This window comes from Cnephaeus nilssonii (genome assembly GCF_951640355.1).
Source record: "Cnephaeus nilssonii genome assembly, chromosome: 6".
Classification (NCBI taxonomy): Eukaryota; Metazoa; Chordata; class Mammalia; order Chiroptera; family Vespertilionidae; genus Cnephaeus; species Cnephaeus nilssonii.
Window position 1 is genome coordinate 36,109,020 of NC_137077.1, and position 15,983 is coordinate 36,125,002.

The 15,983-nt window shown below is 39.7% G+C and overlaps 1 protein-coding gene across 1 annotated transcript in view; it reads right to left on the reverse strand.

Moving 5' to 3' along the window:
* OVCH1 (ovochymase 1) overlaps positions 1-15,983 on the reverse strand; it is a gene marked incomplete at both ends in the record, with an annotated part of 43,556 nt that overhangs the window by 13,689 nt on the left and 13,884 nt on the right. The window contains 4 exon segments of the mRNA XM_079775533.1: positions 2,777-2,874; positions 2,877-2,945; positions 12,794-12,898; positions 12,901-12,921. Coding sequence (XP_079631659.1) covers positions 2,777-2,874; positions 2,877-2,945; positions 12,794-12,898; positions 12,901-12,921 — 293 coding nt within the window.

The following is a 15,983-nucleotide window of genomic DNA, read 5'->3' on the forward strand; positions in this document are numbered from 1 at the left end:
ATCAATTGGAAAAGTCAGCAGGAGTGGGACATGCATCACTCTGTGATTGCACAAATCCCTTTGTAGGTCAAAGAATTTGAAATTTAAAAAAAAATCTAAAATCTGAAATTTGTTGTGAACAAAGAACCACAGGATTCTACATCACGTATCTAAAACTCTCATGTCTCTGCATTCCAACATTTTTATTTTCATCTTCTTGGATGAGAAATTACATCAGCAGGTCCATTACCTCTGAGCATTCACAAGAAGGTAAAAAATCAATTAGCTGGTAGAAATAGCAGAGTCCATTTTATCAAAGCAAATTTCTGAAGTCACCCTTTTGTGAAAGAAATCTAGCCCCCTTTACCAGTTAGAATCTCATCTCCGTATTTTCCTTCCCTTACAATGACTGTAAATTTGGTCATGCTGCAGCCAAAGTGACTGCTGGATGTAGCAGAAATAAGAATAAGTGCTGACTGAGATCACAATATGCAGGTCACCTCTGGCATGAACCTAATTTCCTCCCCAGTTCCTCTTTGCTCTCCCTCTCTCTCTTTTTTGTTTTGTTAATCTTCACCCAAGGATTTGTTTTCCATTGATTTCTTTTTTTTTTCCAAAGAGAGTGAAGGGAAGGGGAAAGACAGAGAGAAACATCTATGTGAGCAAGACACATTGATTGGTTGCCTTCCACATGAGCCTTGACTGGAGTGTGGATACAGCCTGCAACCAAGGTGCATACCATTGACTGGAATTGAACCCGTGACCCTTCTTCAGTGTTGGGGCCGATGCTCTAACCACTTAACCCAGCCAGGATCTTCTTTGCTCTCTTGATGCAGAGTAAGGTCTTCCCTCAATGTTATATGCTGTCCCACATGACAGAGACAGTAGAGCCATTTGTGGTTTTCCTGATTCAAAGCAGAGAGAAAAAACATCCCTCAAAAGGGGAAGAAGGAACACACTAATTTAGAGTTTTATTTGTATAATACAACTTTGTCCTCTAGCAGACCTGGGAGTGCCCTTCCCATATTCCTCAGATCTTCCTGTCCACATCCTGGTTCTGTGTCTGTGGGCTCCCTCTCCTCTCTTCCCCTCCCCCAAGTCCCCCCAAAGCAGGCCAGAATGTAGAAAGTGCTATTTCTGCAGCCCTCCAACTATGACCTTGGAGAAGTAGTGTGTAAATATCCCAGTTCCCTCACCCCTCAGAGGGAATCAATATTCTTAGTGTGTTTTGTGTCACTGCCAGATTTTGGCTGCAGGATGAAGCTCAGTCCCTCACTGTGGTAGTGACTTAATATCACATCCTAGGTTGGCTGCCTTCCCTTCCCTATACAGTATATACCTCCTACTCACTCTCCTACCAGTGATCTGCACTTCCTAAACAGATCATTACACTTGAGTACTTGTCACAGGGTGTGCTTCTGGAGAATGCAAATTGAGCTACTCAACATATAACAGAATGTGAGTAAGCTTGATGCTGTGAATGGGTTTAAGTACGATGCATTCATACTCAGTGTTAAGAAGGGACCTCTTCCCTTCTCTCCATGTTTTCATATGAAAGGACTTCTATTCAGGTTAATGCCCGGTTTTCTCCCCATAAAAGTGACATCCATTGGTTCATGTTTCTTGATTTGGAGGGGAGGGTGTGGGCTATCAAAAACAATAAAGACTAGAGATTTATTATTTTCTTCCCCCTCTACTCTAGACCAGTACGAAATGATAAATCTGGGGAAGAATGCCTGCCCCTGAAGACCACAACTTCCTTTTAGGAGGGCTGCTCAGATTGAGACTAGATATTGAAGGTGGGCTACAAAGTGTTAGAAACGCTTTTTGTGTATATCTAAAGTCACATTCCTCAGTTGGCTTTGTGAATAGTAAAAGCTGGTGTTTGCAATCCATTTGCCCATATTCTGTTGTTGTTTTTTTTTTTTTTCTTAGCTGGTTCTGAACTTGCCAATAGGATGCTCGCCCCTGTGAATATATCTGTACAGCTTTATGCCTCTACAATATCACTGAAATGAAACTATTGCTTTGTGACTTTTTTCACTGCACATGAAAACTATTTTTTTCAAAGGTTTTCATTCTCTTCACGATTATTTTATTTTAATCTGTGATGGAAAATCAAGTGTGAGCACACTGGAGATTAATAACCATTTTAAACAATTAAACTCTTTTTTTAAAAAAAATATATCTTTATTGATTTCAGAGAGGAAGGGAGAGGGAAAGAGAGATAGAAACATCAATGATGGGAGAGAATCATTGATTGGCTGCCACCTGCACGTTCCCCAATGGGGATCAAGCCTGCAACCCAAGCATGTGCCCTTGACCGGAATGGAACCTGGGACCCTTCAGTCCTCAGGCTGATGCTCTATCCACTGAGCCAAACCAGCTAGGGCAACAATTAAACTCTTAAGTCATAAATAGGACATGCTAATTTAGAATCCTTATTTGTTTGTTCCTGTTTTCCTAAAGCCTTAAATACATCTGCAAACATCTTCCCACCTGCAGGTCAGTTTAGTGGTGCTGCCATCTCCTACCTCCTCATGGCTCCTCTCTGTACTCACCCGCTCTTCTGGCTGTAGGCTGTTTCCACCCTCTCTCTCTGCCATCTCAGCAAGTTTGGATACTGAAACTCACTCTTCCTATGGTCCTACTAGGCCTTTGGGTGAGGGGATGTGGCATGATACTAGGAAGCAGGCTAAGGGAGCTGTCTGTGGTTTGAGAGTGTTCTCCTGTGTGAAGACAGTCTCCAGCAGATGACAGCTTTCTCTGTTCCTCTGCAAAATCATAATTGTCTCACCTGACAGCAATCCTCCCCTCCAGTTGCTGCAAAGCTAGCACAGATCATCTTCTCTGTGATCCCTCCTGGGTGAGCAGAATAATAAGTGTGTTCGCAGATCTCTCTAACACAGGCACTTGAATCTGCTGCAAGCGACTTGCCAGGGCACCATCTAATGAAGGAGCAGATTCTGAAAGAGAGTGTAATAATGAAGTGAGCAAGAAGTTAAGTTAGAAAATATACATATACTTAAGCTCAGACTTGCTTAGCACCAACGTAATTACAATCACTCATGTATGCCTACACTGATGCAGAGCATTGAGTCAAAAATGATGTGTCTCACTCAGGCTGTCTTCAATTTCAGATGTGGCGTCTTTGTAAAAGGAATACATTGGCAGGAGAACAAGACCAGAAACACTTTTTTCTAGCTCATTTCCAATATAAATGTCAGTGTTTCAAATATTGCTACATAAGAATTCAGAAAGGATTCAAAGAAATATGAATTGTTATATGTGATTGGCATGATTACATATTTATACAGATAAATGTTATGTAAACATACATTATAAATATGGGATAGAAATATGTTTTTATGATTTCCTAATATAAGCCAAAGTCATATTCCTTTTTCCTCAATTGTCATTGTGACCAAAACTCAACTCCAATTTAAAATGATGCTAATAATGAACACTAAAAAATTTCTTCTCATAACTGACCCTCAGTCAGGCCTCTGTTAACATGTATTCTGTATGACTTGCTCTATCACTTTAGATTCATGATATTAAAATATTAAGTTTATTATTTCATAGCCTTATACCTTTTTGGACAAAAGAATTACCTTCCATTTATATAGTCCCTTGATATTTATGGAGCCCTTTACTCCAACCTAACAATACAACAGCATTTGAGATGGGCTGTCCCACTGAGCTCATACATACAGAAGCCACAGCTCTAAAAATGTGATCTCACAGTATCTAGGAGACAGCCTCGGTCTGACTCTAAATCCTGTGCTCTTTCTGATGCATAAATCTAACACATAAATAATTTAAAGTATTTAAACTCCTCTTTTTAGGGACCATACATCCTATCAGTGTTGCTTACCATACCTCAAAATCGAAAACTCATTTTCTCTGAGATTGAAAAAATGGATTAATCTTTTTTAAAAAAATTATTTTTATTTTTAAAAATATGCTTTTCTTTAGAGAGAATGCAAAGGAGAGGGAAAGAGATAGAGAGAAACATTGATGTGAGAGAGAAACCGCGATTGGCTACCTCCTGCATGCCTCTTATTGGGAATTGAGTCCTAAACCTGGGCATGCCCTGACCAGGAATCAAACCAGTGAACTTTTGGTGCACGGGACGACACTCAACCAACTGAGCCACACCGGCCAGGGCTAAGAATGGATTCATCTTTGATAAGACTGTAAATACCTCTCAGTTATCTGGTGGTCATGGAGGTAGCAATGATTGAAGGTGTTAGAGAATGGGTATATTTATTCAAGGGTGTTGAAGGCAGTCAGTCAATAAATATTTCCTGTTTACTCTAACCTGTCAGCCCTGGGGAGAGAGTACTACATTAAATAGAGATCTGCCTCCCAGAAGTTCCCACTCTAAGGGATAAGATGCAGAAAATAATCACATAAAATACTGCCAAGAAGGTTTATGTGCAATGAGCTGATAAAAGTGGTCGTGCAGAAAGTAGCTGATGAAGAGCAGTCCTGCTGCAGCAAAGGGGTCTGAGAAGGGAGTGGCATCTGAGAATGAAGTGATAGGAGGCAGCTGGGAGACTAGAGAAGTGTGTTGTAAGTGGAGGAAAAGAAAGTGCAGAGCTCCCGAACGCAGGGTGAGTTTGGTGTTTAAGAGAAAGAAGACCACAATGCCTGAAAGGACAAAAGGAGGAAATAAAGTTGGAGAGTGAAGTGGAGGCTAAATCACATGGAGCTGAAGTCAGGCTGGGAATTCACAGATTATCAGCGGAGTCAACGCCGATTTTAGATCCTAGTTTTGATACCTACTAGTCATGGGGTTTTAGTAAGTTACATAAATCTTTGGGCTATAACCTCCTCTTTTGCAAAACAGGGAAGATAAAAACCTCCTCAGATAGTGGTTGCAAAGGTTTTGAAAAAATGCAATTTGGCTTAAGGAAGTACAATAGCTGTGAATATGAATAGTGTACACAAAGAGAAATCCCTTCTTCAAATTCACAAATTCCAAACAAATGACACAGAAACATAAAGGAAATGCTCTTATGCAGTGAAATGAAGCAAAATTAAACATCAACCCATTCAGATTGATCAGCATTTTACTAGTATTATGTCTTTAATAACTCTACAATCTAGCCCAGCATTCAGCAAACTACAGCCAATGGGTCAATTCCATGCCAGCACCCTCCATCCCCATCCCTGGTTCTATTTATTACAACCCAGGAACTAATAATGGTTGGTACATTTTTAAATGATTGAAAAAAATCAAAATAAAAATAATATTTCGTGACATAAATATTATACAAAATTTAAATGTCATGAATGAAGTTCTACTGGAACACAGCCACATCTATTATATTACATATTGTCTGTGGCTGCTTTGTGCTAAAATGGCAAAATTTAGTAGTGTGACAGGGACCATATGGCCTGCAAAGCCTAAAAAATGTACTTATCCCTTATGGATCTAGCCTACTTATAATTAGGCACCTTGAAGGGAACATATAAAATAGCTCATTCTCTAATTTGATCACCTATTACAACTAAATAAAACATGCTTTCTCTCTTCTGGAAGGAAGAAAGGCTAAAGCAGATACGGCCGTATATCATTTCCATGACAAATTTTCAAAATTAACAACCTGTAGTAAAATTTCTGCAAATGTAAGATGTTTACTTTCGGAGAAACCAAGATGGCGGCATAGGTAAACACCTAAACTGCCGTCTTGCACAACAATTTCAAAACTACAACAAAAAGACAAAATGGACATCATCCAGAACCACAGGAAGGCTGGCTGAGTGGAAATTCTACAACTAGAAGGCAAGAGAAAAGCACACTGAGACTCAGAGGAGCTGCAGGAGGCAGAGGTACTGAGACGCGTGCGCGGAGAGGACTGGCAACTGAGTGCACGGCTGGCTCTCTCAAGCAGGAGAGAGACACAAGCTCGCGACTGCTCTGAACTCCAGTTCCAGGCAAGACACTGGGGACCCAGACTCATTCTGGGAGAAACTGGACTGTCAGAAAAGAGAAAAACACACTGAGACTCAGAGGAACTGCGGAAGGCAGAGGTACTGAGTTGCGCGTGCGGAGAGGGCAGACAACTGAATATGCGGCTGGCTTTCTCAAGTGGGAGGGAGAGAAAAGCTCCCAACTGCACTGAACTCCAGTTCTGGGCAAGACTCTGGGGACATAGACTCATTTGGGGAGAAACTGGACTATCTGGCAGTGGGCAGAACTTGAGGGCGGCTTTCTCTTAGAGGTGCTTGCAGCGATTACCACGGGACACTGAGACACAGGGGCCTATTAGGGCAGGGCTGACGGGAAACCAATGCTGTCTGCTCTGCCCTGAGACTCCGCTCCATCTAAGCTGAGCACAGAGGCTTTTGCAAGTCTTGTCTCATAAGGGTGTCTCCAGCACAGAAGTTCTCCCAGCGTAGACACAGCTGATCCTCACAGCCAGTTGGCCTGGAGGTCATTTCCTCCCAGTGATACCAACAACAATCAAAGCTTAACTACAACAAGACTGTGCACACAGCCCACAAAGGGGTGCACCAAGAGTGTCCACCTCAGGTAACTGGGGAGGCTGAGCCACTGGGCCCTAGAGGACACCTAGCACACAAAGCCACTCTATCAACTCAGGGAAGCAGCCAAAATGCTGAGAGAAAGAAACAGATCACAAATGAAAGAAATGGAGGAAAGCAAACAATTGGATATAGAGTTTAAAACCACAGTTATAAGGTTTTTCAAGAATTTTCTAGAAAAGGCCGATAAATTTAGCAAGACCCTCAAGGATATGAAAAAGGACCAACTAGAAATTAAGCATACACTGACTGAAATAAAAAATAATATACAGAGATCAAACAGCAGACTAGAGGATTGCAAGAATCAAGTCAAAGATTTGAAATACAAAGAAGGAAAAAACAAAAAACAAAAAACAAACCCAACCGGAAAAGCAAAAAGAAAAAAGAATTCAAAAATAAGAAGATAGTGTAAGGGAGCCTCTGGGACAACTTCAAGCATATCAACATCCGAATTATGGGGGTGCCAGAAGAAGAGAGAGAGCAAGATACTGAAAACTTATTTGAAGAAATAATGACCGAAAACTTCCCCCACCTGGTGAAAGAAATAGACTTACAAGTCCAGGAAGTGCACAGAACCCCAAACAAAAGGAATCCAAAGAGGACCACACCAAGACACCACATAATTAAAATTCTAAGAGCAAAAGACAAAGAGAGAATTTTAAAAGCAGCAAGAGAAAAACAGTTAATTACCTACAAGGGAGCACCCATATGACTGTCAGCTGATTTCTCAACAGAAACTATGCAGGCCATATGGGAGTGGCAAGAAATATTCAAAGTGATGAATAGCAAGAACCTACAACCAAGATTACTCTACCCAGCAAAGCTATCATTCAGAATTGAAGGTCAGATAAAGAGCTTCACGAATAAGAAAAAGCTAGAGGAGTTCATCACCACCAAACCAGTATTATATGAAATGCTGAAAGGTATTCTTTAAGAAGAGGAAGAAGAAGAAAAAGGTAAAGATAAAAATTATGAACAAAAAATATATGTCTATCAACAAGTGAATCTAAAAATCAAGTGAATAAAAAATCTGATGAACAGAATAAACTGGTGAATATAATAGAATCAGGGGCATAGAAAGGGAGTGGACTGACAATCCTCAGGGGGAAAGGGGTGTGGGGGTTGCAAGAAGAGACTGGACAAAAATTGTATACCTATGGATGAGGACAGTGCGGGGGGAGGTAAGGGCAGAGGGTGGGGTGGGAACTGGGTGGAGGGGAGCTATGGGGGGAAAAAAGAGGAACAATTGTAATAATCTGAACAATAAAGATTTATTAAATTTTAAAAAAGAAGTTAAAAAACTTAAATCAATGTCCATTAATTTGCCACATTAAGATTTCTAGCTGAAAAACTATTTGAGAAAAGAACCCTTCAATTGCTACGACTATTCTGTCACTTCAGCTGAGAGATCTTTTATTTTTCAAAAATGTTTATTCAGGAAAAGTAAAGTTATTGAAATTATTTTTCAATACACTTTATTCAAAGGATAAGTTTCTTAATACACATAGGCATCTTTTCTCAAGTCATAACCATGGTCATTTCAATTCCTGGCATGATGAGTCTGACTTGTTCATGTGTTTCAATATGCCATTATTAAGGAAGCTAACTCAGGTAAAGAACTTGACAAGTTCCTTGCCTATCTTTCCAACAGGCTCATTCCACATGGCAAATTTCCCTTTGCAAAGGGTTTGAGTACTCAGAAGCCCCTTTCAATAGAGGTAGAGTCCTAGATGTCTATAAGATTGATGAAAATGAGGCAGGGAGAACAAAGGCAGTGCTGAGTTGAGCACACCACTTTTGCTATATCAGCATATCAAACAGCCTTGGAGTAAAGGTCCATAAATTTCAAGGAACATCTTCAAAAAGATATTCCTCTGGTCCAATATTAGGCAACTATGGAGAGTTAAAGAAAAAAAAAAGAACCCTTACAGACATTTTTCATATAAGTATAAATATAAAGCACAGTGTTATGTGCAAAAATATAATAAAATGATATATATGATATATACAAATACTATTAAATATACATATTATGGACATAAATAGTAATGGAAAATCAGATAATTAAAACATTCTTTTTTATTTTTTAAATATATTTCTTTTTTATTTCAGAGAGGAAGGGAGAGGGAGAGAGAGATAAAAACATCAATGATGAGAGAGAATCATTGATCGGCTGCCTCCTGCACATCCCCCACTGGGGATCAAGCCCACAACCCGGGCACGTGCCCTTGGCCGGAATCGAACCTGGGATTCGATTCATCAGTCTGCAGGCTGATGCTCTATCCACTGAGCCAAACCAAATAGAGCTAAAACATTCTTAATATTGATTACTTAATATAGAGGAGGAACAGATTAGTGAAATGGAGAATGTGGTTTAGATTTTAATTGAAAACTCTCTTAACTGTCTTTTTCCTCAAGCATTATTATTACAATAAAAATTTTAAAAAGAGATCAAGAAGAGTCACTGGAAAAATTGCTGACAAATTTTTGTGTGTGACTAACTTGAATGGCTTACAAACATTCACAGCTGATTTTGTTTATTAATCTCAATTGACTCATTGACTTGAACATCCACCTTGTGTAGAATGGTTTTGCTGTGGTCTCTATCTTGCTGCAAGTGTCATGGTCCATCACATACATTCAAGAATAGGCTATATTATTTGACAAGGGAGTCTGCCAAAGCTTCTTCTGTCCTCCTAGCATCAGTATTAACATTTGTCTTTTCTAATACATTAATTTTCACTAATTAATCACTACTACTGAGGCTTCTTTTCCATAGTACATAAAAATGCACTTTGACAGAATTCTTATACAATAGGCTCCTTTAAGGGGGTGGGGGAGGCCTAGAATGAACCATGTGGCAATGGATTAGAGTTGGAAATATTTGGATAGAGTTGGAAATATCTACATGAACATATATATATATATATATATATATATGAGTGGCCAGATTATTATGATCTCTGAACGCATACTAATCTAGCCACTCAGTGTATATCCTATATAATAAAAGGTTAATATGCAAATTGTCCCCTCGACCAGAAGTTCGACCAGCAGGCAGGTCGGCCAACTGCCCATGTCCCCTCCCACTGGTCAGGCTGGCCAGACCCCACCCATGCAAGAATTCATATATATATATATATATATATATATATATATATATATATATATATATATATATATATATATATACTAGAGGCCCGGTGCATGAAATTCGTGCACGGGGGTGTGTGTCCCTCAGCCCAGCCTGCACCCTCTCCAATCTGGGACTCTTCGAGGGATGTCCAACTGCTTGTTTAGGCCCGATCCTGCCTAAACGAGCAGTCAGACATCCCTCTCACAATCCAGGACTGCTGGCTCCCAACTGCTTGCCTGCCTGCCTTCCTGATTGCCCCTAACCGCTTCTGCCTGCCAGCCTGATTACCCCCTAACCACTCCCCTGCCAGCCTGATTGATGCCTAACTGCTCCCCTGCCAGGCTGATTGCCCCTAACTGCCCTCTCCTGTAGGCCTGGTCACCCTTAACTGCTCTCCCCTGCAGGCCTGGTTCCTCCCTCAACTGCCCTTCCCTGCAGGCCCGGTCGCCCCCAACTTCCCTCCTCTGCTGGTCTAACTGCCCTCCCCTGCAGGCTTGATAGCCCACAACTGCCCTCCCTTGCAGGCCTGGTCCCTCCCAACTGCCCTCCCCTGCTGGCCATCTTGTGGTGGCCATCTTGTGTCCACATGGGGGCAGCCATCTTTTGTGTTAGAGTGACAGTCAATTTGCATATTACTCTTTTATTAGATAGGATATATATATATATATATATATATATATACACACACACACACACACACACACACACACACTAGAGGCCCGATGCACAAAGATTCATGCAAGAATGGGCCTTCCTTCCCCTGGCTGCCAGCACTGCCTTCGCTCTCGCCGAAGCCGCCTTTCCACCTTCCCGTGCTGCCCAGAGGCCCAGAGCGGTTGGGGCGGTGCCTCTGTATGCAAATTAACCTTCCATCTTTGTTGGGTTAATTTGCATACCCACTCCTGATTGGCTGGTGGGCGTCATGAAGATATGGTCAATTTGCATCTTGCTCTTTTATTAGTGTGTATACACACACACACACACACACACACACACACACACACACACTGAGTGGCCAGATTATTATGTGCTCAGAGATCATAATAATCTGACCACTCAGTGTATATATATATGGGTTAGTATGCATTCCTATATTTTCTACCTTTGTCAGCTGATAGAGCCTAGAAATTTACTGAAATAAAACCCTATGCCCAGCGGGCGTGGCTCAGTGGTTGAGCATTGATCTATGAACCAGGAGGTCACAGTTTGATCAGTTTGATTCCTGGTCAGGGCACATGCCTGGGTTGCTGGCTCGATCCCCAGCTCGATCCCCCAGCTGAACAATGATTCTCTCTCATCATTGATGTTTCTATCTCAATCTCTCCCTCTTCCTACCTCTCTGAAATTAATAAAGATATATTCAATAAAATAAAATAAAACCCTCATAGCAACTATTATGCCCAGCACCCAAATCTTAATTTCTCATACCATTCTTCATTAAAATGAATCATAGTTCATTGGGGAATTGACTGATTCTAGGACTGAGCAGGGAATACATAAGTGGAGCCTGGAGCATCTTATAGTGTCACAAAATGATGGAGGCATGTCAATAAGACAAGAAGTCATGCTGAAAAAGCTCACGACGGTTAAAGCTAGAACAATGTGAGCAACCAAATAAATATGTAGTCATATAAAATAAATATTCCTGAGTCCATACTGATATAAAGAAATGATTTAGCCGAAACCGGTTTGGCTCAGTGGATAGAGCGTCGGCCTGCGGACTGAGAGGTCCCAGGTTCGATTCCGGTCAAGGGCATGTGCCTTGGTTGCGGGCACATCCCCAGTAGAGGGTGTGCAAGAGGCAGCTGATCAATGTTTCTCTCTCATCGATGTTTCTAACTCTCTATCCCTCTCTTTCTCTCTGTAAAGAATCAATAAAATATACTTAAAAAAAAAGAAATGATTTAATAAATAAATAAATGGTGAAGAGACAAATCTCCCATACATAATTTTAAATATTTTATATAAATACTCCCTGCTCAAGTAGTGGAGCTTAACATCCAACCCCTTGCGTGTGGACTACCCTTCGTGACTTGCTTCTAAAGCGAAAGTATGGAAAGGCGGAAAATGTAACTACTGTGGAGACACTTGGCAAACACTACCTTGGCCAGTGATCAAGGTTAACATCATCAGTGATAAATTATGCTGATAGCATGTCCTCTTGCTACGATGTGATAAGAATGGCACCTTGCCTCTGTGGACTTCCTTCCCTTAATTCATAATCAGAGCAAAACTATGAGGAAAAGATCAGATAAAATCAAATTGGGGACATTCTAAAACGAGTGCTCCCCAAAAATGTCAAAATCATCAAAAACAAGGAAAGGCTAAGAAACTTATAGCCAAGAGGATCCTAAGGTGGCAAGACACCTGAATGTAATGTGGTACCCTGAAAGGCAGTGGGAACAGCAACTACAAAGCCTGGAGACAGGAACGCCCAGCATGTTTGAGGAAGGGGGCTGGCCCACTGTGAGCAAGGTGGGGAATGGTCAAGATGGATTAGAGAGTCTGGGAGTGGTTCTTGATCTTGACTATACATTGGAATCATCTGGGGAGTATCTAAATATACAGTGCCCAGAACCTACCCACAAGTGATGATCTTAACAAGTCTGGACTGAAAAGAAATTAATTACATGTATACATCCACACAGATTAATCTATATGACATAGTATGAGGATAAAAGTAAGTCAAAACAATATAAACTATAGTTCTTTAAATTAATATCAAAACTAAGAAAGACCAATATACTGGCTTTAAGGATCTATAACTTTTAAAACCAACTAAAAAAGATTTATTAACACAAAATTTAGCATATTGATTACTTCTTGGGATCTTGAAAGTAAAAAGATCCTTCCTAAACTGGGTGTTATGGACACAAATGTATAGTAATAACTGTTCTTTAAATTATATATATTTTATATACATTTCATATCATGGCATAGTTCACCATTTAAAAGCATTATTTGAAAGTTAACCAAAATTTTAGCTCACCAGTAGTCCAGTGATCAAGGTGGCGGATTATCTACTGTGCTCTCCACTGTTGTGAACCATATTTTAAGAGGAACAATACTAAACCAATCCAGGGACTATAAGATGACAAATGAAAATAAATGTAACATTTTTACTAATAAGCACGCTGTTGCTTGATTGCAAAGATACATAGTCATGGTCACATCCAACTTGATTTTCTATGTCTAAGCTTGTAAATCTTAACAGGATAATTTTATCTCTGGTACCATTATTTTCCAAATACCTACGCTGGATAGGGGAAGGTGGAGAACATTAATAAACCTCAAAGTAAAGTGTGACAAATAAGGTCTATTATCTGGTCTTTAGCTCATAACTCAACAAAAGTAACATTTTATAGGATATTAGAAGATAAAAAGCAATGGAAATTCCTTATGGGAGAATGATTTGCTTATGCTTGACTTTCTGACATTGACCCAACAAACAGAAGAATATTAATTAGAGAATGGTCAGAAACCACTCTTTAAATTTCACTTAGTTATAAAATGCTAGAATTATGAACCATAAATGGAAGAAACCTAAGATTCATCTCTTTGTTCTAAGTCTAATTAGAAATTCATAAGATTCACCCAGAAGTTGAATTATGAATTATGAATTGTCAGCCGAAGTCACAGTCCCTGTGGTTGCAATGTCATCCCTCAAACTGCCAGTGAGGTCAGCTGTGACCTTTTCCTAACATCTTTAGAAACATGTCTAAACATTTTGAAAGTAGTCTAACATAATTTAACACATAATCCTTTACATCTTTATTTTCCTACATTAATTCATATTATTATTCAGAAAAAGAAGTCTCAGTGGACCATAAATCCTCATTGTCTTCCATGTCTCAGGCTCATCTGAGTGCAAAGCAATCTTAACTGGAATCTCACATGTCAGAATGAACTTTTTTCTTAAAACTTGGTAGTCTTTATCAACAACCTTAGACCATTTAATAGCCCCACAGCCCTCTAAGTGATAAATAAATGTTCAGGACTGTAGGAACTATCCAACTCTTTTATACCCAGTTTCCAAAAACCAAACACAATAATTATTCTTACTAAATATTTCCTCTTAACCAGAAAAAAACTTGCTTTACTCTTTCTATTCAGGCCCACCACCCTGAACATAGATGTAAAAATAGGCTGCCTAAAATATTATTAAAATCACTTTTTAAGCACTTCAATTTAAAAAGCAATAAGCCACCTAAAAATATTATAAAACTCACTTTTTAAGCACTTCAATTGAAAAAGCACCCCACATCTATCATTTTTCCTGATATTCATTACACCCCCTCTGAAGCAGATGGAAGAGAAATAACTCTCCCTCTCCAAATGGGAAAACTGGCATTGATATTAAGGGACTCATCACATCTCATATAACAGGAAATGCAGTTTAGGCTTTATGATTTCAAAGGTCAGTACTTTCTCATCTTTTGATTAAATTATTTTCTGCCTCAAAATCTCTAACTCAGAGATGGAAAACAGATTTTAAATCACTTGCCAGTCTTGATTTATTGTTAGTGGTTGCTATTAAAAAGGACTCTGAGGCCCTAGCTGGTTGCTCAGTGGTTAGAGAGGACTGAAGGGTCAAGGACTTGATTCCAGTCAAGGGTAAGTACCTCATTTGTGGGCTCGATTCGGGGCATTGGTTTGGGGCTCCTATGAGAGCCAACCAATTGATGTGTCTCTCTCATATTGCTGTTTCTCTCTGTCTCTTCCACTCCCTTCCTCTCTCTCTCTAAAAATCAATGGAAAATATATAACCTCTGGGGAGGATTAACAACAACAACAACAAAAAGGATTCTGAGGTCTAGTCAAGCTAAGTGAGAGATGGGTACCAAAATTAATCATGGATTTATCCATTCAATTATCTACTGAGTCCTCATGATATTCGAGTCACTCTTCTAGCCTCTAAGAAATGCAATGTCTCCCATGGGCATGAAAAAAAGAGGAGACCACTTGAGTTCTATTATCTGCCATTTCTGAGCCTAGCTACCACCTGCCAGAATAAAATTAGGCTTGGAAAGATTGTATAAACTCCCCACTTCTCATTATCTCTTTCTCCCTTACCATTATCTAATTGACTCCATTTGGCATTTATAAAACCCTGTACCATTCAATGCTGCTTAACATGCTGGAGAAGTCACCAAGCCTGCAAATTGGCTCCATATCTTATTACAATTCTAAAACACATGTCTTTTCACATTTGGACATTTTAAAATCAGAAAGATCTTACAATTCTGTTAGGGCACAGATTGAAAGAGTTTTTCCAGAAAGGACTTGTATTAGCTTTGCCCAGTCACCTGGGGGAACTCTCAACTGAATACTTCCCTGACCATCCTCTCTAATATTTCACAACCTATCACTCTCTATACCCTCTTTCTTGCTTTATATAGTACTTACCACCTTCTATGATTATATGTAACATTACTTGTATTATCCCCCTCTCCATCTTCCAACTTGCCCCACAAAGGAAAACATTTTTGTCTGTTTCATTTACTGCTATATTACTAGCACCTAAATTAGCCTGACACATCTTAAGGCCTCAAAATTTTTTTTTGACTATTTGGTGAAGAAAAGATACCAAATCCTCAATAATCACTTAACCCATTATGATATAGCTTCTGATAGACAATTTCTACTGAATCAGCTCCCAAATAAGAACTGTCATATCCAATAGCATTTAATCTGAACTTATTTAGACTTTTGCAATATCTGACACTACTACCAACCCTTTTTGTCTTGAAAGTCCTTCTTGTAGATATCTCTTCAATTCTTCATTGCCTAAGTTGAATCTCAGGTTCTCTGTGTTTGAGGGTAAACTGGCTGTTATCTGCATGTCTCTTATCGAATATATACATGCTTTTCCACATCTTACCCATAGCCATTCATGCTCTGCTAAAATAACCACTTATAAAGGAAACTCATTATCTCCTCAGACAGTCCAGTAAGTCTCAGAAATATCTCAAATTAGAAACTATTTAACATTGAATTGAAATCTGCCTCCTCCTAACATCTACCCTCTGCTCCTCCTAACATCTACTCTATAGAAAAAGTCCAATTCTGCTTCTCGAGTAGCCTTTCACATAAATCAAGACAGTTCCTTCCTCCTCTTAGTCTTCTTTGGACCAAAAATATTCCTAGTTCCATCACATCTACCAAGACACTGTTTTGAATTTCTTTCCATCTTGGGCATTCTCCTTCAGGTAATTTCCAGCTCATCCATGTTCCTTTCCAAAGATGGCACCTACAGACCTCCTCCCTACGTCCCCTGCCCGGAACTCTAATACCAGGACTCTCATTTCTGTTC